Source organism: Epinephelus moara, chromosome 12, assembly GCF_006386435.1.
Source record: "Epinephelus moara isolate mb chromosome 12, YSFRI_EMoa_1.0, whole genome shotgun sequence".
Lineage (NCBI taxonomy): Eukaryota > Metazoa > Chordata > Actinopteri > Perciformes > Serranidae > Epinephelus > Epinephelus moara.
In genome coordinates this window covers 27,646,374-27,671,269 of record NC_065517.1, presented here as the reverse complement: position 1 = coordinate 27,671,269, position 24,896 = coordinate 27,646,374, and the positions used below count along the sequence as shown (strand labels likewise).

General features: G+C 42.8%; 1 protein-coding gene across 1 annotated transcript in view; it reads right to left on the bottom strand.

Moving 5' to 3' along the window:
- LOC126398709 (protein EFR3 homolog B) overlaps positions 1–24,451 on the bottom strand; it is a 53,273-nt gene extending 28,822 nt beyond the window's left edge. The window contains exons 1-5 of the mRNA XM_050058261.1: positions 24,266–24,451; positions 23,654–23,792; positions 9,281–9,357; positions 5,638–5,765; positions 3,804–3,954 (exon numbers count right to left, since the gene is read on the bottom strand). Of these exons, the coding sequence (XP_049914218.1) occupies positions 3,804–3,954; positions 5,638–5,765; positions 9,281–9,357; positions 23,654–23,660 (363 nt within the window). The 5' untranslated portion in view covers positions 23,661–23,792; positions 24,266–24,451. The remainder of the gene's footprint in view (positions 1–3,803; positions 3,955–5,637; positions 5,766–9,280; positions 9,358–23,653; positions 23,793–24,265) is intronic.
- Positions 24,452–24,896: the final 445 nt, after the last annotated feature.

Here is a 24,896-nt window from a genome sequence, read left to right as displayed (position 1 = left end):
GAGTGAGTGAGTGAGTGAGTGAGTGAGTGAGTGAGTGAGGCGGAGCTGTGCAGAGAATGTGAGAGAAGATATACGTCATGTAATACAACTTGACCCTATATCGATAGAAACGGTGTTGTCTAAATGTATATCTTGCTTAAAAATATATTGATAATCATACATAGTCGTTTTATTGCCCACCCCTACCCAGTACCACCTAGCATCGAAACTTCTCCAATCAAACAACATCTGCATTTGATCCTTTTTGTGTCAGAGGTCTGATCCCGGACCATCCTGACTCCCTGCCTCATTAGTAAACTTTCTGTTGCTGCTGTTACCAGAGTAAACAGTCGATTCAATGTCTGCCCAGTCAACACAAGTTAACATCCAACACAGAGCCATTTAAGGGTCCCAACAAACTCACTCCAACACCAAAACAGCTTAAAACTGTCGTTAAACCTGTAAACAATATCAGGTATTGTTAGCTATGTGATGCTAACAGTTAGCCCTGTCTCTGTGTGCATGCAGCCAGGTGGACTCTCACCAACTGTCCCTGGCGTGGGGCTCACACTCCCCAGCAGCAGCTACATCCCATACAGTTTGTGGTGTGGTGAAGTCTGTGTCACTTTAAGGGTACTGGTCTTGGCACTGGTATTGTAATTTTGTATATGATACCCAGACCTACTACAGCTACAGCATTTGTTTGCACAGTGTGAGGAGGCTCAGTGTTGTGCATGTACGGGCTGGACAATTACAGCAAAACTAACCCTAATCAATATCTCCACAATGTTCAACAACAGGCACTGGATGCAAAGCTTTAAATCAGCACATGCTGCAAAATTCCTCTATTGATCGTGGTAAACAGCACCGTGATGCACAATTAATTACACAGCACCGATGTGTGTGTGCGTGCATGCGTGCGTGCGTGCGTGTGTGTGTATGAATGGATCACCGTATGGCCTTGCATTTGTCCCGAACACACACCCATGAGTGTGTGCAAGGGAGATTGACTACATGCACAGTATGAGTGAGAGGCTGGCGTGCCTCGTCAATCTGTGTAGATGACTGCGGAGCTTTGCCAGTATGGTCTGCAGCTAATCTGATTTCCTTTATGTGTCCTCTGCTGACCCAGCTGACAGCGCTGATAGCGGCTTCCCACATCAGAGGAAACTCATCACTCCCACCCCCCCTCTGCCCACCACTCTCTTACCGAGCCCTGATCTTCCTCATAAACTGATGCAGTGCTCCTCTCAAGGTTAACATCTTGTACTTTGTGCCATCACATCAGGAAAGTGAATGCACCCTGTCAACTTTTGATTAGATAATACCCCTAAATCCACTGAAATGGGCAGAATATGATGGACAGAAAAGCTTAGGAACTGAGGCACATTAGACACATTAGTGACCAACAGTCTGAGGATGGGGGCATTTGTCTAAATTTGTATCAGTGAAACAAGCTGTCTTAGGTTTTTTATGGTTCTTGAAAAGGAGAATTTATGGTGAGGCTTTTCTTTTTTTGCTTATTAGATTATCCTTACAGCACAAAACTGTCCATGTTTGGCTACTGCAGTAAATTGAAACTATAAATCATTTGAAAACTACCTGAAGTTAATAATGCAGACATAAAGTTAGGCAAAGTTACTCCCTCCTGAACACAACTAACTTTTAAAAGTTAAGTTAAATAAATCGCTTAATGTCCTTAATGTTTACCACAACTTTTACTGCAATTTTCAGTTGTCATGGTAATGTAAGTTTGTAGATACCAGAGTCCTTTGGTCAACGTGAGTCATTTTTAAATGTGCCTTGTAAATGAATTTGAGTTGAGTTGAGTTGAACAAAAACGTCTACTGCATTTTATTTGCATTTCAAAATAATGATTGATATTCTTCCACAATGCAATTTGGTCCTAGCTACAGAGTTCCCGCACATTTTTACCAATGAGTTTTCAAAACTTTACCCAATTTCCATGACTTCAAATTATTTAAAATGGATAGGCCTATATAGTGATACAGCCATACATTATTACACATGCACTTCCTTGACATTTGTGGAAAAGCAAACTGCTAGCACTTGCTAACATTACTTGCTCATTAGACATTCCTGCTGGAAACTATCTACATGTAGGCTGCATTCCCACCAGGATAGTACAGGGGACTCCATTCGATTGGGCGGAGAATGCCGAAAAATTTCACACCTTCATTTAGTTCGGTTCACTTTCACACTGCACTTTTTAAAGCGGACCAAACCGCCTGAACAACGTCACGCAGTAATAACAGCTGCTCGTCTGGGGGCGGTGTTGCCCAAAACAACCACTGACCAGGAAGAAAACAAGCATGGGGAAGAAGAAAACCCAGCTCATCGATTGGCCAGGACCGAAAACTGAAATCCATACCCTTCAACTGGCTTGGTCACCACAAAAACAATGGAGCAACACCAAACTTATGCAGTTTTGGGGTACGCGCCTGCACCTCCTCACTACTCCACGTCTGCCCACGAGCCATTTTTTTTTTTTTTTTTACCTCTGCTTCTCCTGGTTTGCGCTGTTGGCTTTGTTTTTTTCTACCCAAAATGCACTGCGCTCTACTTCACTTCCTCTCTTTGGTTCGTTTGTTTTTCCCACTGTAAGCGAACCGCACCAGGGTTCACTTGCAAGTGAACCGAGATCCCCAGTTTTCAAGCAGACCAGGTTTCGCTCGTTTCGTCCGCACCAGAGTTCGAATGAGCATTCACACCACTACAAACGAACCGAACTTTCCGTGGAAGCGGACCAGGGTTCGTTTAAAGCGGACCAAATAGCACCAGTGTGAATGCGAAGGTATTCATTGTCAATAGATCAGAGCGGCACATACGGTTACTTCACAGAACGTCATGGCAGTGCATCTTTTTGGGGGATCGAAAACTGAAGGTGAAATAGATGTCAGTGCAATTTGGCATATGTTTGGAACACAATTTTGACAAGTTCATGTGCATTTATTTTTTTGTTAAACAAATGTTTGTTTCATCGACATGTCTGATAATTATTTTTGCGACCTTGCCTGAATCTGAGCATTCATGTTGTTTCAATAAATGAAGACTGATTGCCATCATGTCCCCTCAGGCTACCTCCCTCCTGGTGTATCAATGCCCAAGAAAGTGGCCGAATATAACTTATCCACACATCTACACATGTATAGATGTCCAGATCATACATGGTGATTCAATTAAACAGGCATATTCGATTGACTTACCAGGCAACTGTTGGAACTACAGGCTTAGATTTACTTGGAGACGACAGTCTGATGCTGCTATACTGTATGACTGTACTGCTGCAGCCTCCCACTCAAACTAATGTTAGTTATCCATCAGTAGTAGCTGTCACCAGCATTATTTAGAGATTTACCCCTCTGACAGTGAACAGTCACAAATTTTATGTGCCTAAAATCTCAGTGTGAAGGCCTCAGTTAACACACTACAGAACAGCTTTCCAGCATTTTCTGTTTCTCCTCTGATGTGACAGCACGTTTCTTTCCTGGCCTTGACGTGATGCTGGTCTGGTCTGTGTGTATCACATAATACTAGTGACATTGCAATGGTCATGGAGTGCAGCACTAGATTGTAAATCAGTAATATAACAAAGGTTTTTCATGTGACATTAGACATATTGAGGGATTTTTATGAACATCCCGAAGCTAAACCAATGGCAAACTGCTTATGATAAAGGAGGAACACAGCAGTTATTGTTGTTATATTAATGTTGAGTGTTTTCTTTGTTTATTTGTTTCATAACAGCAAAACCGTAAAACACCTGACGGACTCTTTAAAGTAATATAATACTGAAAACTCACAGAGTTGGTTCCTAGGATCTGCAGACTGGGTTTGTCTGACTCCAACAGCTTCCGCACCATCTTGAGAAAACTCTCCACAAACAGGTTGATGCTCTGACAGTGGCACGCCATCAGCAGCTGGTCCAGGGCTTCCATGGCTATGCACACATACCTGAGGAGGAGGGGAAAGAGACACGGTAACATCTGGATGACACCATTAATCCTGTAGGCAATCAAATCTGTGTGTGGATATCGTACATGGATCATTAAATATGTGCATTTTTTCCCCAAAAGTCTAACTGCACAAAGCAACAGAAATAAAAATGTGATAAGCTCCGCCAGACGAACTCTGGGGACTCGCATACTGAACAGATTTCAGCCGGACTCTGCCAAGTGCAAATGTAATCTGTACAGGCTGTTTGCATTGGCGAGAATAGTCACAGTGCATCCTAGTCATGAGTCATAAAAGACAACTTCTGTGGCGTATAAAGAAAGCACACAGTGTACAGAAACTTTACTGTGGATGACCTTACACCAGCCACGTTGTTTTTGTTAAATAGAAAAGTAAAAACAGACCAACTTGCCTCCCCCTCTACTTGGCTACTTCGTGTGCAATGCTCAATAACTAATTTCATATGACACAAACAGAAAAGTGTGAAGAACACATGTGGTTTGAATGCAATGGCACAATTCTACAGTTCCTCACCCAGTTTGCATGTGAGATGTATCCTTTCAGACAGGCCTGTAAACGGAGATCTTTAAAGCATCTTAAGCTCTTTGATGGACTGTCAGCGTAACTCTCTGTGATGAAAGGCTGTTCTGCGCACCACTTTTCAATTACTTCATACCAAGACAACCTCAAATTCTTTCCAGGATTTAATGTATTAGCTTCAACTGTGTTGAATTTAAATTAGGGCTGATAACTTTTTCCATATCGATCGACATTGATATCTATCGCGCTACATAATTTGATAATACTGCCAGTTTGAAGAGTATCCCGATAATGAATGAAGCCTGGAGAAACCAAAGTTTCATTAAGTAAACTTTAGAATATAGTTAGTAACATATGAAAGAGAATAACAAACATTTAACTGTGCAAACATTCTTTATCTGCCTTAAAAAAACAATCGTTAGCCTGCTTTATAACATATTAAAATAAGGGTGTGGTTGCTGAGATGGTATGTTTTCAAGTGATGGAAAAGATTTGCCGTATTGATTGAGATGTCCAAACTAATACCTTTTTTGTCAACAATTTCCTCAGCTTTGGAAAATAATGTGAGCTCACTTTTAGCACTTCAGTGTCAACAAGTTCTGTGGCTGTGTAAAACAAACCAGGTATGGAATGACTTAGGACGTCACATTTCTGCACGTCTGTATTCTGCTTGTTCAACAGGTGTTTGATAAACTGATCAAATTACTTTCTTTTGTCGCACTTGCGAATAATGAGCATTGTTGTCGGTGACTCTGGTAAAATATATCCTTAATTCCCTACACGGTGGGCTATGTTACTCTGCCCTCCACTCTGTGTGGAGCGTAGTCCGCCCTCCTGCAAACAGGCATGGACACAGAGCAGACGCCGAGAGGAGAGGCAGCTGACTGACAGGCTGTTGACGCATTTATTTCTGCTGTGTAAGTGGCTGTTAGGTCAATCCATAGAGTTAAAAATGTCCAAAACGTATCATTTTATTGTGATCCCCTATTGAGTTTGTTTTCTCACCCAGCCCTGATTTAAATCAGTTATGTGTGGCAGAGAATAAATGACACACAAAATGTGCAAACAGTACTTGTCAAAGCAGAGACAGCTGAAATGTTCTTAAGAGACTGTCCTGAATGGCGATTGACTGGCGATGCTCACCCGTATCTGTGTCGGGCCACATCCCTTGACAATCTCTCAGACAGGTAGGCTCCGATACGGTCGAGCTTTTCCGGAGCTGACAGGGCGTAGAATGTCAGCTTCTCCATGTTGGCTTTCACCAGCCCATCCTGGGAGACAGAGGGAGATAGAAAGAAAGTGGATAAACAATTTTAGGATCTCATTTACATGGTTTAGAATCCTAATGGAGTGGTGCACCCAAAATGAAAATTCAATCACTCTCAGGTCAGAGGAGATGTGCATTAGGCTGGTTTTGTCCACTCAACAAAGAGGCAGCTGGTAAAGATGAAAAAGGGCTGTGTTTGCTTTCACTGAGAAACAAAAATACTCTCCATTTCATAAACATTTCCGAGCTAATGCAATATTGGGTGTGCTTAAGTGTGGACTTCTCCTCATAACCTAAATTGTAAAAGTATAACTAGTTCACTTAGTTTCACCTTCTACTTCCCCCTTCGACCTACTTCCCTGCTCTTCAGTCTGGTCAGGGGGAGGAGAGAGCTAAAAACATCTATAGTCCACTGAGACCCCGTTTACATTCAGGCAAGAGCCAAAACATGAAGTCAATGAAATGGCACCTTCAAAAAGAACAGACAGTCTGGTGTAAACTCTCTGTACACTGGTTTGATAGGTGTGTAATATAATGGGCTGACAAAAGGGCTGGCAGAATTTGTTGGCGTTATACACTCCAAGTTTCCTGTACATAACTCTGCGAAGCAAAGTGACTCTAAAAATACTAACTGGGATGTATGGGCAGAACATCATTCATCATTTACAAAAACGCCCATAAAAAACTCCCCGTTTTTTCCATTTGTGAAACACTGGACACAAACAGTCACACACACACAGGAATATGTGAGCAATAACATTCCTAATGGCTCTTATCTATTCAAGTGTTCCAGTAAGTCATCATGACCGTGTGACAGTGAGCCGGCAGGCATGACGCCAGGACTCTGAAACTCAAACACACTGGAAATCATTTCCACCTGTGCTTTTTCTACTCTTGACATAGTGTTTCCCAGAGAATTAGAATCCATGTGTGGCCGTGGTCGTCAGGGGTGGAGGTTTTTGCGGGTCTGTGACATTATTTAAGATTGGACCAGGACCTTCTTATGGTGCATGCCGGCTAATTGGCATAGCCCCCTGCCACTGCTATGTGAAATAGGGACCTCATTAAAGGAGCACTGTGCAGGATTTATGGGGATTTAGTGGCATCTAGCAGTAAGGACCGCAGACTGCAACCAGCTGAAGCATCTCCAGGTTTGAATTCCTTCAGTGTTCACTGTTCAGGAGGTTTTTAAAGGGAGACAAATTATCCACAGAGGTCTCTTCCTCTCTACAACAAATGTTTTTCTAGCTACTGTCACCAACACAAATGACCCTATCAAGAGCCAGTGTTTGGTTTGTCCAATCTGAGCTACTGTAGACACATGGCATTGCAACATGGCCGAAACCTATAACCGGCTTAGTCTAAGGTAACGAAAACACAACCATTATTATTTTCAGTGGATTGTACACTAAAGAAAACACACTTATTATATCATACTAGATTCCATTTCTGCTTATATCCCCCAAAAATCCTACACGCTGGACCTTTAATGTTCTTAAGGTGCTGACACACCAAACCGACATCAAAGAACTAGCGGTGACGAAAGCCAACTGTTGCATCGTTTACGTCGCCCTGTGTCAGTTGCATTTCACTACAAAGACTACATCCGACGGCCAAGTAGCACGTACGTTCTGCGCCTGCGTGAGAGGAAATAACGCAAAAAGGGAAATCGGAAGTCCGAGGAATGCATGAGATAAACAAAGTAGCAGAGTGAGAGCGTGGTACATCCTGTCAGCCGAGGGGTTTCCTATCTGTGCAGCCGAGCACCGCAGCACCTCCACAGACTATTACATCCAGACGGTCACGGTGTTTCCTCCGCAGGCTCCACTTCACTCAACTGCCCGACAAACCCTGCTTTGCTTCTTCCCACTTTAACCTGAATAACAAACCGGGGCTCGGTGCTCTGGGTGGATCCAAACGGAGAGCCGGGGCTAGCTGGGAGGCTAGCGGAGGCTAACTGGCTGTGCTTCCCTCAGGTCATGCTGTGGCTATTCAGGTTAAAGTGGGAAGAAGCAGCAGATCTGTCAGGCAGCTGAATGAAGTAGAGCCTGAGGAGGAAGCACTGGTTAGCCGCGGTTTCACTAGAGGCAGATTCACTCGCTACAGGGGCGAGGAAATAAAACCTGAACAGCCAATCAGAGTGATCTCTCTCACCGACAAGCTCTGCCACTGATTCAACATGCTCAATCGGCCGTAAAGCCGCCGATGCAGACGCCGAAGTGCCGACAGTGCGGGACACACCGCAAAAACTAGGGCGACAGGTGCTCACCGACGGCCCGACTTTGACCGACAGCCAACCGTCGGCTTGGTGTGTCAGGGCTTTTAGTTGCACCTGTGCTTTTCAAGTCAAAATGTATGCTGTGAAAAGAGTTTAATCCCCTCATCAGTGGGTTATTTTAGAGGTCAGCACAGCACAATAGCTCTGCTTCTTTTTGCTCCTCCAAAACATCCTGTGGCTGGGATCCATAACCGATCACACAGCCAGAATACTGCAGCTGGCTTTAAAACAAAACCCTCCAGTTGACTGATTTGGACAAACAGTGCAGGTTTCTGTCGGGTTTTAACAGAGTAAATTATCCTCTCTTCTGAGTGATAAACTACAATCATATCCAATCCAATTGAAACTAGTTAAGCACACTTCTGTGGGGGACATTTTGTGTGTGCAGGAGACACATGCAGGAAATACAACCTATATTTAAGCACCGACCTTACCACCAATTATCTGGGAGAAGTACTGTACAAACACACCCACACGTTCGCACAGTGTGACACAATTTTTGACTAAATGTTATCAGACTGCTTCATTATTCCCAAGCTGCTGGGATACCGGTACTTACAGTCTCAGCCACGGCAGCTTAGAGCCAAACTTAGAAACCATTTTTTGGAGCACAATGAGCAGGTGCGCACACACACACGCACAAAAAAGGGTACTGAGTTTTGCTTGTACCATCATGTCCTGTACGTCAGTGTTGGCCACAGATCAGAACGGTAAAAGTGGGTTACTGCAGTAGCAAAGAGGCTCTTGTGAAAAGTTTCCTCTGCAACAAACAACTCCTTCTTCTCCACCCAAATTAATTCTCTTTATGACTCATCTGTATCAGATTTCAAACAGCAGCAAAGGCGAGGTCTGTGGGATGGTTACAACACCTCTGAAGAAGATAGTTAGGTACGGAGGCTGTGCGGTGTTTACGTGCCAGCGACTACATACAGAAAGCCTCCAATTAAATCCGGTGTAGCGCATTATTTATCACATTTTCTTCTCACATATTTTAAACATTTGTTCTGTTCTGTTCTCTCCTTGTTTAAATTAAACTTAATAACCTTGTAAGATAAACTAATCTTTACAAAGACAGTGAACCTTGTTTAGATTAGACCAAATGCATTAGCAAGACCCATATAATCTCTATACATGATCATACAGAAGACAGAGGAACAGTTACCACCTTCAGAGAAAAAACATATCTGTTTGCGTTCGGAAAGGCAATACTAAAGAAACACAAATTCACTTGAGCCTCTCACCTCTGGGTCTTCTGGGAAGATGTTGTCTACCAGTCTCTTGTACCGAGGCCTGAGCGCCCCGCAACAACCACAAACCCCTGAGGAAGACAAGAGATGGGGAGGAGGAAAGAGAAACAGAGAGATGGTCAGTTAGACTGGCAGAAATGCAATAAAAACAAAGAGAAAGAAAAAAAAGTAAACACATTTTCATTTCTCGTCCCTTCTCTGTTGTAGCACCATTTGTCTGTTCAGTGCAAGACTGTGTGCGTGAAGGAACACAGTGCCAAAGTAATAAGGTACGTCTATAATCAGCCACTTGTTACAGAGACAAGATTAGAGACACTGCATACTGTAGGTGTAGGCGGTTAATGACACTGGGGCTGCCACCTGAGAGTGGAAGATTCAAATCATCAGTCGAAGACCCCAGAGTCAACGGAGATTTGTTCAAGTTGTTCAAGTTGAGCAGTCTTTTTTGGTAGTCAATGTTCGGCGTACTTCTGGAGACGTGTCTGTCCCCAGATTTTGCTGCAGAGTGAGCGCTCCTCGCTTTCTAGCTGCTCCCTGGTACAGGCAGTTGCGGACCCAGACTTTCAGATGTGCCTTGTTTTGTTTGCTTTAATCAAACTCAAGTGTGTTTGCCCTTTAAGTGCAGTTCGTTTGGGCAGGTTTGAACACAGCAATCACACTCAGGTGCACACCACAACAACCAGACTGAGACCTTCTTGAAGAGGTGGTCTTGGTCTGGTTACAAACGATTTCTGGTGCGGTTCGTTTGTAGTGAGAACCTCAATCCGAACCAGTCACATAACACATTGCTTGGGTTAAAAATGAGTATGTAATAATGTGCACCTCCTCCTGTACTGCCTTAATATGCACATTCAGCACATCCAATGCATCAAAACATTGTTTTCTAGTTGGAGCCGCGCCTCGTTTTCAAACTGTATGGTTTGACTAAAATGAACAATGACAGCAATATAGTCCACGATGAGCAGCGCTAAAATCAACCTGCGTAGTTGTCCCTCCATTGTGACATTAGAAAGTGTCACATTTATCTTGCAAGTGTACTCTTCTTCAACGTTTTGTCTACTTCCTGGATTTTTCCCGCATTTTTCCCGTTAATTCATACTTATCAGTAATATATAGTAGCCTATTTCTATGGCAACAAATAGTGACTTTACAATAACAACACCACAGAGGTCGTGGTGGAAAATTAAGTGATGAGAAGCAAGTCATAAAACAGAAACATTAAAGAAAAATCATTTAACAAGTGTAGCTGTAACAACAGTCAAATTGACTTGTCAGCATGGGAAACACAGCTGGAGCTAATAAAATAATAATGAGAACGCTAACGACCAAGTATGAACAATAGTCTATTCAGTATTATTGTTAGCCTCTTAAGTGGCACACTTGAATATAAATATATACATCATTCATTTCATTAAGTGCTAGGTTGTTGAGCTTGCTGTGATGGGTAAAAATGACTGGCTGAAGTACAGAGAAGCAGGGAACTTCCTGGGGAGCTGCTGAGTACAGAAAGAAAATGCAGACTGACAGACCTTCATCAATAGCTTTCATTGTATCAGGGCAAGAAATACAGCAGGCATCCGCAAAACTGCATAGTCAAATACCCTGAAAGAATAACAAATTTGCCAAATATCGAACTTAAGTCACCAGTGTCAGTGCTGGCATAATGCCATCATTCAAACAACTGAGTTCAGGATTAAAAACATGAGGATATGTTCATGTCTGTGGAGCTTCTCGGAAACAGAGGCTTGGCAAAGTGAAGGTAATTGTGTGCAAAGAAGTTCGAGGAAAGCCAGATATGGAAACAATGTGGTCAAAAGACAATTACAGTCGCAACAAAGCAGCTCACACACACACACACACACACACACACACACACACACACACACAGTCTTTTTCTCTCTCGATGCAATCAAGACAGCCTTGAAGAGAAGTGCAACACACTGAAGAGTGATTATTCTGACTTTGCATTTAGGAGAAAGGCAAGTCAGGCAGCAAAGAGAGAGCTGGATTTTGATTGGCTGAAGGAATTCAGCAGTGGTGAGTCATAAGGGGACCCTGGGAGAACGAAGGAGAAAAAAAGAGATAACCTCTAAAAACCCCAAATGCATCATTTAACCCTTCACGCAGCTCTGCATAACAACTGTTATCTTTCTGCTTACACCAAACAAGGATATAGATATATATGTTTAGGAGTCATAAAAGCTAATGACACAAAGTAGGTCATTATGCTGTCAGCAGTGCAGTCAAGTTTAATGAATGGTTTGATAGCTTCAAAGAGAGACAGAGGGTGTGTTAGACAAAAGCTTAGCAATCTGCAAAGAAACAGCTTTTCTTCCTGCCTCTCTTCCTACTCACATCAGTTTCCTTCCTCCTATTGTCCCAAAGGAAAATGTTCCATGATTTATCATTTTACTTTGCTGTTACACAGATTTAATTTTGCTGATGTGGCACTAAAACCCCATTCTGAGAGCATACTGACCAGACGCTGACAAAATTGCTAGCTGTCCAATAGCCTCCCTTTGCCTCACGGTGTGTTTTATCCAACAGACAGTAGTCTAATCCCCCCCAAGACCACACATGTCATCTTTCAGTGCACCACAAGATATTTATAAGAACTCTTCAACCAACCATATCAGCCAGCAACAAGCCTTGTGATCAACACTGTTTACACTATGAGACACCGAGCCTCCTACAGAGATTTGAATTGCCCAAACCAGCTGTCAACTGGTGCTGCACCACGTCCTCAAAATCACAAAATTCATTTTCTCAATATAAAACGGACCAACTGTGCTCATTTCACACAGATGATGGAGGCAATAAGCTGCCACGTGCCTGACTCACCAGTGAAAATGGATGAGCTGAGTCCTGCTACAACACCATCAAGTTTCCTGTTCAGTACAGTTCATTTCAATATGATATACAACCACCATACAGAGTAAAATTAAAGTATTAAGGATGAAGAACAGCCACAAACACATTTAATATTTCCAGGCCCTTGCAGTGCAAAGCCCGGCACAAAAAACAATTAAATAAGAGCTGCAACTAAAGACCCTTTCACACCTATCACGTTTGGTCCTAACATATCAGTTTGATCCAAACCAAAATCACAGGTGTGAAACCTCCCAGATCATGGTCCCGACCAAACAGCCGAATCGTGGTCCAATGAAAAGAGGTGGTCTCCGTCCAGATTAAACTGAACCGTGGTACAGTTTGTGTCTGGTGTGAACCGATGACAAGAAGTTTAATGAGTGTGTAGCTGCTCCGTCTCTTCCACGAGTGCGATCTGAGAACGCGGTGCCACAAAAACCTAATCGTTTATTTGTATATATTCCAACAGCACTCCGAATGAACAGTCCAGCTCCAAGTATACAAAACCTATTTGTAGCAGCAAATGTTTTAATCATGGCAGGATCGCCACAAATAAATTAAGGTGTGGGTACCTCTAATTAGGTCGAGGATTTTCTCACACTTTGGGGGTACAAGATTAGCTGCCATGGTAAATGATTGTAACTGCCATATTACGCCATTGTTATTGTTTATGAAGCGCTGCCGATGCATATGTTAAATGTCACACTAGAGGCCGACTCTGTTGTTACATGTTGTGGCCATCATGCCTCTTTTGATTCAGCAATGATGCTGCTTTTGTTTAGTGCTGTGTAAAAATGCAAAGGCAGCATAAGGAAGGGACTTTGTTGCAGCCCTATAGCACAATCTTTGTGTATAAAGGGCTACTCTTCTTCAAGGCTGGAATTTCACGCTGTTATGCTGCCTGGCCGTTCTGTATTAAAGGTACAATCGCAGAATTTGGGGACAGAGTCGGGAGTGGTAACACTGCTGAAACAATGTCTATGTAAAAGGGACAGCCAGCAGGACGAGATCATGGGCTGCAGGGGCAGCATAAAGGGACTCCGCAGCAGCCCTGTAGTGCGATCTATGTGTGAAAGGCTACACTGATAGCAGCACTCTGGCCTGACTACTGGGGGCAATTTGGGGTTCAGTGTCTTGCCCAAAAACACTTCACATGTGGACAGAAGGAGCTGAGGACACAGCCACCAGCCCCTGTGATTAGTCGACTACTACCCTCTGAGCCACAGCCGCCCCAACAATGCTCCTCCTCTGGGCAACATTCCTGCATTCACTAGCCTTCTGCCATGTTATCAATGACCTACACCTGGGAGGAGGGCAGTCAGCACAGGCAGGATGTCCTTGAAAAGCATTTCAGTAGAGTAAAAGGCATCTTTAGCGTCTTAACCACTTAAAAGCCCCTCTGTTTCAAGGCTTCTGCACTCTAAAAGTTCAGCTGAACTCCGCAGCAGGAGCTCTGCTGGTGCTCAGGCTTATCTCTGAAAGCAGCATGTCTATTCATAGTGCCGCTCCTCTCTCCTCCATCACTTCAAACACTAATGAGGCCGGTGCATCCCTCCTTCCCTCCTGTCCACCCTCCTTCTGTCCCTTCCTCCTGCATCCACCCAACCTCCCTCTACCACCAACCACCTTGTCTCATCCTTGCTGTATTGGCCCGGGGCCTGAGTGTAGGAGTCGCTGATGAATTAATGAAAATGCAGCGGGTCCCAAGAGTAAAAAGGAAAGGGTGGAGGACAAAGAGTGACAGAGACACAGGCAGCTAAAGAGGAAAAAGATGGAAGTGTGATGGGGGAGGTGGATTGTGATGCACCGAATGAGTCACAGATTAGTGCTACTTATTGCATCTTCTCTGTCCGGCACAAATCTGTCCTGTCCTCTCTGTCAGCAGTAGAGAGAAGAGATTTTTGGAAGGACCAAAGAGAACGCATGGGAGAAGTTCTGTTGTTTGCTTTTTCTTTGCACTGGGAAAACAGTAGCGCTACCGTGCCAGAAATCCACAGTAATTTTAACAGCTCAGTGGGTGTAGCAATTTACATGTTATTTCCACTCCTGTGGTGCACTGCAAGCATCTGCATTTTCCATTACAATTGGTTATAAGCAAGTTCTATTCATAGGTACTTTTTTGTGTGACTTTGAAGTTGCTGCCATGATTTTTTAGGTCAGCTGGTAGGCCAACTGCACTCAGTGTTCATATAAAGTTTGACTAAGTTTTTTAAGGCAAAAGCCAATTCATCTTAAAGCAGAAAAGTCGTAAATGCATTTTCAGAGGCTTGATTAAAAGCTGCTATGTTTAGGTCGCTCAAAGTAGATCGCAACACATACTGGTCACTATAACAACAAATGCTGCAACTAACTGTCTGCAACTAACGATTATTTCCACTACCAATTAATCTAAACTGATTTATTCTTAAGTTTAAAAAATGTAAGAGCTCAAAAGGACATCTTTAAATGCATGTAATGTTTCAACAACAGTCCAAAACCTCAAATCATTCATTTTAAATAATATGAAAAGGAGAAAAGGCAGCAAATAATATAATTTGAGAAGCTCAACACAGTCTTTTTAAAATAATTTTTGCTTAATACATGACTTCAACAGCTAATAGATGATCTAAATTCCAATTGACAAGTCTTTAAATTGCTTCAGCTCTAAAATGCGACTTTAATCATTTTAAACATTAACATATTCTGCTCCCGATTGGCTTCATTCACCAATATCTTCCTTAGTTTTTTCTCAAATTGAAGTTCTCAAGAAATGTCCTAAGAAAAGGTCTATGTCAAATTTGTGATGTGTTCTTACACCGCGGGATTGTTTGCAACTCTGTTCCTACAACAATAAATCCCACTGTCATGTAAGTTGAAGACGTGTGCAGGTTAATCCTAATTAGCAAAGGTAAACACCTCACCAATCCCCATAAAAGGGCTTGAGTCTGCAGGTCTGTATGCACACACAGAAAATGAAGAAGACAAAGAATCAGAAGAAGAGGAAAAGTTGAGAGAATTAAGTCAAGATTGCCCAAATGAAAGTGTAAAGAGGATGGAGCAGAAAAACAAGCTTCTATAGTTCTGAAGTGGAGGTACTGGTGGATGTGTAGCGGATATAAAACAGCACAAAAGATGCACAGGATGCTAAAAATCCGTGTTAATCAACCACCCAACTCATACACTTTATGCACTATAGTAGCACATTTGCCAAGACTCGAAGGTGTGCATATGTGTGTTTGAGAGGGAGGCAGATACCCCAAATCCACCAAAATTAGCATTTGTATGCAGGTTTGTTTGAACAGAGGTAAACCCACTAAAAACAGGCTATAGACTCCTTTCCCATTGCCAGTAGAGTTGTGCACATGGTTTTGCTGCAGACAAGCACGCCTTTCTGTTTTTTTCCACTGGTGTGTCACATTTGACGTAACTGACAGGTTAGTAACCAGTAAAAAAGTAGCATAGAGGTCAGTAAAAATGTAATGGTGGTTACTGCTTTATGTATCTTTACTTATTAAGTCACTCTTTCAACACGGAGCAAAGTAATTTGGATTGATGTCTGAGCGCTACTTGGCCAGTGATGGAGGGTTTTTGAGGAGGGGTGACATTGCATCTCCTGGGTAAAGGAGCAAAAATTATCATCAGGTGTTACATTTCCATCAACGCCAATTGGAGCCAGAGCCGATAAATACCCGTGACTACTGCAGAGTTATTTGACCTGGGTGTGAATGCCGATTGTAACCTTTCCCACTGAATTAAAAAGCCAGATGTTAGCAGGAGTGAGCAGTTTTTTTGTGCAGTGGAAAAGGGGCTAGAGAGAAGCAGGGGAGGTGAAAGGTGGACTATTTCATGCAGTGTTTCTATATGTTATTTATAACTTAATCAGAACGCTGCCAGAACCGGTGATGTTTACTTACATGACAATCAGTCACTAATAATTAAATGGCATTATTCCCATTAACATAACTGATGTGAACTGATTTGTTATTGTAGTGTTTATTTTAAAAGACCATAATGATTTGTAAAATAATGCAAATAATCACCAAAAAATATGATAAATATTAAAAATATAACTGTAATTTAAACACTATAACATTATACAACTGCAGAATTGAGGAAAATGCAATAGCCTATTATTTTGCACAAACACATCAGCGCTCAAATGTACGACTGCTATTTAGTGTGCGAAGATATTCTGTTTTTGCCTAAGAAGGAAAATTCAAAATAAAAGAACACTGGTGAATGTCAGAATCTTCGCAAAGACTGCGTACGTGGGTTTTAAGATGGAATACTTCTTGAGAACAGCTTGTGAAAGAGGCCCAGTGTTCTTGGGACTTCAAAACATGCTCTAATACCAGGCTTCTTTTGAAAACCTGCCGCTTCAACAGAATAATGTATAGCTTCAGAGTTGTGTTGAGTTTGCGTACAAAAATAGAGTTGTCAAGTGTTTCTGGTGTTGATAAATAATGGTGGGTTAGTGTGGAAAAAGCTAAAAGAGATCACCGAGGTGGGTGGACAAGAATTTGGATGACAGTGGTGAACAGCACACACAGACAGGGGGGTCTCACGACATCCACCCACTCTGCATGGCAAGCTGACAACACATTTAGGGGCTGGACACCGAGCAGCTCCACATTAAAACCCACACACACACAGTGAGGAGCAGGGAACAATGAATTACTAGTTGTTGATAGACAGGACAAGACAATTAAGAGAAGGCGGACATCTCTGCAGATTGGTGCACCAGACTTGGGGAACTTTGGCCTGTGTGGTGTCTCTACCTTGTTTCACTCACTGGATGCTAAGCTTCACATCCATGCAAAATTAATTTATATGAGCATCATGTGTGTACATGTGAGGGGGGTCTCCACTCCTCAAATCAGCACAGCAAGGAGCCAGCCAATCACAATGCTATTTTTATCCCCAGAACAATGGGCTGGTACATTAACAGATTACACTCTCCATTTCCCCCAGGATGTCAGCTTAACATTTCCACATTAGGGTGAGAGCGAGATGGAGAGAGGGGAGAAAAAACTGCATGCTGAAGTGAGAAAAATAAAGCCAAACAAAAAAATACACAACTCCAGACATGTTTGTGCATGATAATATATGAAAAGAATCCCACACACACATGTACACAAACATGGTCAAGTGCTACTAGGTGTGCTGGTCTGTGGGTCGCACATATCAGCACTGGACAATTAACACACCACAAACCAGTTTGTGCATGAGACAAGAGGAATTAATCTAGAGGAATATCATAGTCAAACTAATTACCAAAACACACACGCTCACACAGAAGGTAGTGTGTGACAAGTAGCCCGGCACATCTTGCAGTATCGCATCTGCACCTGCTGTCCCGAAGCTGCTCTGTTGTGCCCAAAGTCACGTGGCTGACAAGCGAGAGTAAATATAGTCCTGCGAGGAGAATATCAAACACACTCTGGATCTGTGTGTGTGTGTGAAAGTTTTTGTGTGTGTATTTGTGCAGTTGTGTTTGAATGAGAGGGAGAGACAGAACCGTCAATACACACTTAGACCTCACCTTCACCTGGGGTCATGCAAAGCACTGGTTTTACGGAGCAGACACACAAGCACATATACAAACAGACAGAAGCAAACACTCTGTAACCACCTACATGCTGTATATATATACCTGTGCATAATACATGACACTTCATGGTGATGGTTACAAAGCATGCTGCCCTTTAGGGGTGTTATTACATAAGAGGGAGGGGGGAGAGAGACCAAGTCCTGCTATTTTTACATCAGCAAACAAAAATGGACGAAACATCCTTAAACAGTAGCTTCGCACAGTAAAATGCAAACACACGCCAAAATCCACAAATACGCAGAGAGAACAAGACAAGAGAGTGGGCAAATAATGGATAATGAGACCAGTATGCACATAAACTGTCGCTCAATGAGTTTGGGAGAGCTGTAAAGCAGCTGAGAAGAGGAGGTGAGTATCGTGGAGAAGGGGCTGATAGCATTAGGGAGAGCGTGACAAAGAGGGAGAAATGTGGATTTCTGTCACTAAGGCATGCAGAGAATGACAGCTACTCAAATGTGGTGCATACATAACCACAACACCCCTTCTCTCTGTCACGACGAGCCATTGAGAATGTATCTCCAGGCTACAGACACGCATGCACACTGGGTGCACACTTTGCAGAAGCATATACAGCATATCCCCTTTTTTTAAAGACATAAATCCATGTAAGTGAGATTCAAAGTACACATTCGATCCAGTGTGGGTGGAAGCGAACATGGCTGGTATAATGCGACCAACATACTGATGTACGACCCGGCTGCCAACAAATCCTCATGACACAAGGCCAATCCGACACACTATGAATCACAGTCAAACAGGCGCCGAACTGGGCTATGAGGGACTCAAACCCAGAGAGCACCATTTCCATACAGTAGCTCAACCGTGCGCTGCACAGTGAAGCCTCGCTGAGCTTGTTCTTCCAGTGTGCGCTGCCAGTCTGTGTGTGTTGATAATTCATTAGCCCACTAGCCGAAGCCTTTTTTCCATCAATAGTCTGCAAAGCAAAGCTGACTACATTTTTAATTAGTGCTAATCAATGACCCATATATCAACGTGTCCCAGTAAGACCAGAGCGACAGTAAACGCTAACACCAAGAGCATTTTCTCACAAAGTTTTACAGAAAAGTGCCACAAATTTAAACTTTTAACCAACAAGGAAGCACGACTTTAAAATGTGCAACCTTAAATACTGAATACAATTCAAAGACAACAAGAAAATCAAACCTCTATAGTGTAAGCTTGACAATATCTCACAGTCTATCATACTGACAACTGCAACAGTTTGCTGAATATGTTACAAGTGTAGAGAACACAATGTTACCGGCTTAGATATAATAGAAGGAAACAACGCGTGAAAAGTATCCATTACCAAAAATAAACATCTTCAAAGCGGTGCCTTCTTCTAAGCTGATACTGTAATTTAATAAAGCAGTATCCTCATAAGAGTCCAAAATCCCATAATAAGCTTTTAGGAGACGTTACACTGTAGTGACAGCTGCAGTATATCACAACAGGAAACATGTTTAAAGAATGTAGGAAAACTGGCTGAACGCTGGATGCTTCACATTACTCACATGCTTACACAGCCTAGACATCACACACACACACATACACAATGGAAGAGTGATTGTTTTTCTTACCGTACATCGATCGTGATGTTGGAGTCTCTCACTACAGATGCTTATGTTTTCTTAATGCAGCTTCAGTCGCTCATACGGACACACCGCTGTGCCAGGAGGCACTGGAAACGCACACAAACACACACACGCACCGCTCACTCTGGTATTACTGCCTGCACGTGTGCTTGGAGCTAAAATGCGCACCGTGATTGGTGCAGAGCCTGGCTCGATGCGCTGAATTACACACACACACACACACAGACACACTCTCTCCCTGCCATGCAGACACACACACACACACAGGCATGCACACACACGCGCACAAAAGGGGGCTGAAAGGCAACGTCAGAGAGAAGCGTGCCGTGATGACCTTGGATTTTCCCGTTTGTCTTCCGCAACAGCGCTCCTTCTGAAGGGGGTAGTGCGGATTTCACATGCAAGTGCACACACAAAACACACCCACCTCACCTCTAATCATTTTTCACACTTGCACAGACAGAAACAGAGAAAAGGGGCAGGTTGGGGAGAGAATAAGGAAGAAATGTGCACCACAGGGATTGAACGGGAGAAGACCTCCCACCCACGCAATCTCCTTCTCTCCTTCTCTCCTTCTCTCCACCCCCTGCCAGCAACACTCGTCCCCTCTTCTCCATCATTAATCTTCTCGTGCCTCTGCTTTACTTTCAGTTTTCCATGTGTATGCAACTTTTTTTAACCACATTTCCTTCCATGTTCTAGCTTAACACCAAAACATCTGTGTGATTATATAACCATGTTTACTAGTATTTGCATTTTTTTATGCAAAACAGTGAAATATTATCCTTTTCAGGATGTCACTATTTACTGGCTCTTTTCCAGGTTTTATTTTCCAAAGTATAGTGCATATATGCCGTACAGCTGGCTCACTCAAGACAGAACCTGCAAATGGATGCAAGGCAAAAGCAAAATTTCCAAATCGATGCTTCTGTGGAACGCATTAACCAGACATAATGTTTACACATAATTGGCTCTAATGCACAAAACTGCAGTGAAACCATAAACCTGATGCCGCTGCAGTGCCATTGTAGAAGCATAAGCAAGCCCTTGGAACAAAATGCATGTCCACTCAACCTGTTTGGTGCACATATTTTCCTTTATTCCAAACATCAGTCCATAGATAGCATTGCTTGAAATTTCTACGACTCACTATCAGCATTTAAAAGAGGTTTTGGAGAAGAGCTTATATGGTGTAAGAACACTAACATCCATTAAAAAAGTGTGGTTGTGCAATTACCAAAGGTGCTCAGCTGTCACTGATTGAACAATTAGAAGAGAGTGGGCTGCATCAGGAATGGTTCGATGAATTAAGGATGGTGGCAAAATTGTTCTCAGGAGCAGCTAATAACAAACACAAAAGATTCAAACATGGCTGTTTCTCTTTATACTGCATCCTTATGCGGTATGATACTATCATCTACTGCATTTCACTGCAGCTTGGAGAAGGTGTATATATGATACTTTATTTAACTCCTCCAGAAGAAATTAATCTCTTCACTCACTGTGAATGTCAGGGGTCTTGTGCAATAATACTCCGCTTGAATCATAATCAAGCCCCCAGGAACAATATAGAACAATACAGATTTCATCTATTCAGTCCAACAGCATTTCTAAAGTTTAGAAGAGCTGCAAAATAAAATTCTTTTATTCCCATAGAGACAGAGCACAACACAATCGGTGTTGGCACTATCGGTGCCAAAATAGGCAACCAAGGGCTGAAATGCTAACAAAATGCCTGTAGCTAGCCAAAAACATTAGATATCAGCATGACAAAGAATTATTTCAGCACCTTATGTCTATCGGAGAGGAAGAGTTACATTGACAAACTCATTATTGTCCGTCTATCTCACTGTCTCCTATCCTTACCTTGCTTATCTTGGAGAAATGGTCCCACTTAATGGGCAGAAGTTAAATACTTGGATAAAACTATTTAATCAAATCACCCAGTAAGATCAGAATTTAAGCTGACAAAGACCAAAACCAGGCATCACATAGCTTAATTAGCTTTAACCTCTGCGGTTTTCCAGACCAAATTAGCTGCATGTGGGCATAGTGAGTGTCAGGATCCCCCAGTTTTCCTATATCCTCCTGTCGATGCCTCACGTCTAATTGCTTAAAAGCTCAGTTGCGTTTGGCAGCTTGTAAAAGTAGTTATAAAAGTTATAGATTCATTAGCGTGTTGATAATGTGTCCCTTCACAAAGCAGCTTTTAGGCAGTTTGCTAGGAGACATAAATGACAAGAGGCTTCACTCATTACAAAATCAATGGAGAGCAATGTATTTTTTCTCTGTCTTTATTCAAGTTAGTGGAGCGCTAAACCGGAAGCTAGCTGCTCGCCTGTCAGAAATCTCAAAAGACTAGGGTTGGGTACCGTAACTCGGTACTTTTTGTACTTGGTACCGATTCACGTTGGTACTACTGAGTACCGATTCACTTAAAATGAATCGGTGCCAAATTTCGGTACTTGAGGTGGAGGCGGAGCGAGAGCGCATGACTCGCACCTCAGACTCAGCAACAATGGCGACAAAAAAAATGTACAATAGTTAACATGCAGCACTGTTCCTAAATGTTCTCAATAAAATGAACCGTATCGGTTCAATTATGAACGGTACCCAACCCTACAAAAGACGCTTGCTCTGTGATCCCCACATTGCAGAGGATCCAGATAAGTGCATACTGCAGAAGTCTAACTTCTTTGGCTTCATGCGCCACTGAGCAACTTTCACAGGAATGAACGGGGGCCCACCTCACTGCCCAGATCTCTCTATACATCCATGATCATAATCATTTACAATCAAGCTTTGTTTTCCTCGCTGCCGCATGCCAGAAATGCTGGTTGCTAATCAGGAATACTCCCTGTGGAGCTTTAAGCATCTCTTTCTGGTGGAAGAACAAACATTCCTCTTATCCAACTGAGAGCATTTACTAGCTAAGATTTTATCAATCAAACTCCCCTGTAATCAGTCAACACTGTTTAACAGCAACCTGTGCCAAGTACCAATCACAGCAAGTGTTCCCACTGATGTTGGTATAGTCAAGTGCTCAAGTACCCTCTATAACTACAAAATAAGCTGCATCAGTTTTATGGGACAGGAGGCGGTTCAGAGCAATTGAAACCCCAGCATTAATATCCTTTGAACCATACGGAGGAAACTTTTCAGTGAAATAATTCTCTGTTCGTGCGACTCAGAGACAGAGAAGGAGCCAGAGCGAGAACAGAGGAGGTGGTGTTGTCACTTACCCTTGCCAACGCGATGGTCCAGAAGGGTACGACAGTCCAGTGCCAGCCTCTGAGAGGCCGGGACATCAGGCGCAGGCAAGGGCATGACAGGCAACCACACACACACACACTCAGACACACACTACTCCTTTCATAGACGCTGAAATCCTCCTAATCAAAGCCAAAACATGCATGCAACACTGCAAGCAGTGAACTAAATATCCCTAATTCTGTGGTTACAATTTTTTAAAGCTTCTGAAAAGTAAGCCTAGCAATACTTGCAAAAAAAAAAAAAAACAGACAGAAAAAGCACAACTCTTGATAGATGAGCTAAATGCAAAAAATTTACTCACTCACATGCATCCACAACTCCCAAGTTTGGCTGCAATGAACATTAGACACATGCATACACAAACACACACTTTCCCTCAGTCAAGCCTGAGCAGAAAAGCCAACTCCAACTTCTGTGCAGAGTTTCACACGGACACAAACTCCCAAATTCACTTAGAGTCCCTGCTGAACACCAATTCGCAGTCCCTGTCTTGAGGCTTCTCAGTAATTTATGTTAGTACAGAGGCAGATTGACCGTATTAACGAAGAGATTAGCGATTAGTCCTTCAATGGCAGCTCTGCTCTCTGTGCGCCTCTCTCTCATTAATAAACATCTCACTGACACAATGGACCTCACTATCCACCCGAAGTCTCTCTCTGGCTGAGAGAGCCAGGGAGACCGGGAGAGAGGCAGGCGGAGAGGGGCACTGTGGGACAGCCATTCAGTCAGTGGGTTTGAGGTTCAAGGAATGTGGCCATCAGCAGATGCCAACACGGGCAAAATGACTGGTGAGTCATTTCTTTGCAAATTCACACATTATACTACAAAACAGACACATCATACACACACATCTGGGATGCAAAGCTTCCCTCACATTACTTCACAATCAGCAGTGATTTATTGTTTGGTTTAGGCTGCTCATGTATCTAGTTTTAGTCCACTTCCTCTGCAGTGTCCTATATTTAACTTTTGGACTGCTGTAATATTATGTCTACAGGCTTAGTGCAGGTGTAAATTGTTCTAATAGTTTGGTGTTGGTACCTGTCATGTTGGATGCTTGTCACAAGGCGGCGTTGGTCTTCCAGGTTCACAGAGGCCGGGGGATGAAAGGCACTTCAGCCGCGAACGGAGTCTCCACCGGGGCTTCGAAAATCAGGAAAACCGCTGGATTGTCTTTGGCCTGTGGAAGTCAGTATGCCCACATTAGCCGAAGCGCTAACAAATATTGTTGATATTTAAACATGTTTAAACCTGTCAAAATACGGCAGTTATACCAAGTGTTAACGTTTAACACACCAGTGACACCCAAACAGTGTAATGTAACATCCGAACAGAATTTCGACATCATGACAGTTGCCAAATTAACACAACGCTAATGTTAGCATGCTAGCTGTCACATGCTGTCATCTAACTTTCTGCCCTCGTGTTAGCCTCAGTGTTTCAATACTTTCCCTTTATTTCAAATAGATGTACACATACATTTGCGGTTGTCAAATCTAACAAAGCTAACTCATATTTCTCAGAGCTAGCACCGGTGTATGCTAGTAGCAAAGCAATGCTAACGCTAGCTAACTGCTTGACTTGCTCAACGAGAAAACCCCTGTGCTTATCCGAACAGCGTGAATGAGTGAGTGGTCAACACCCATGACTTACCATGTAGTGAACGAAATTAAAATCCTTAAAACGGGTGGCATGCGGACAGTTAAAGTCGGAAAAACATGACTCAAGTTCAGCTATGACAGGACACCATACAGTTAGTCACAGCGTTACAGTTCCTTCAGTTACCAGCTGTTACCGGCTGGCTGTAAATGTGACAGCCCACCACTGGACAGGAGCTTTAGTCATGTGGAAACACATGCAGTCTAGACATGCAGTACCGGATATGTCCCTGCATTTTACTGAGAAACTGTAACCAGCATATCATACAAATACATACAGATGTTTGATAGAATAAATGCTTTAATATTACAGCATCATGAGTGAATTAAGATCATTTAAAAAGCAGAATATATGAGGAGTGTTGCTGTTTCTCTCCTATTTATAGCTGAGCTGAACTGCAGTGAATATGAATGCTGATGTTGCAACAAAACATTGTTAGCAATATGTACATTTATGGGATATATATTCAGTTTACATAGAGCCAAGAGCATTGCTGTTTTATTGCTTTCAGAGGAATCAAATCACCACATGGTCAGACACTGTCTCTGTGCAAGGATATTTTCAGCCTGCAGTTCCTCTCGCCGTTTGGGTCAAGGACAGCATGCTTTCTCATGAATCATTGAGT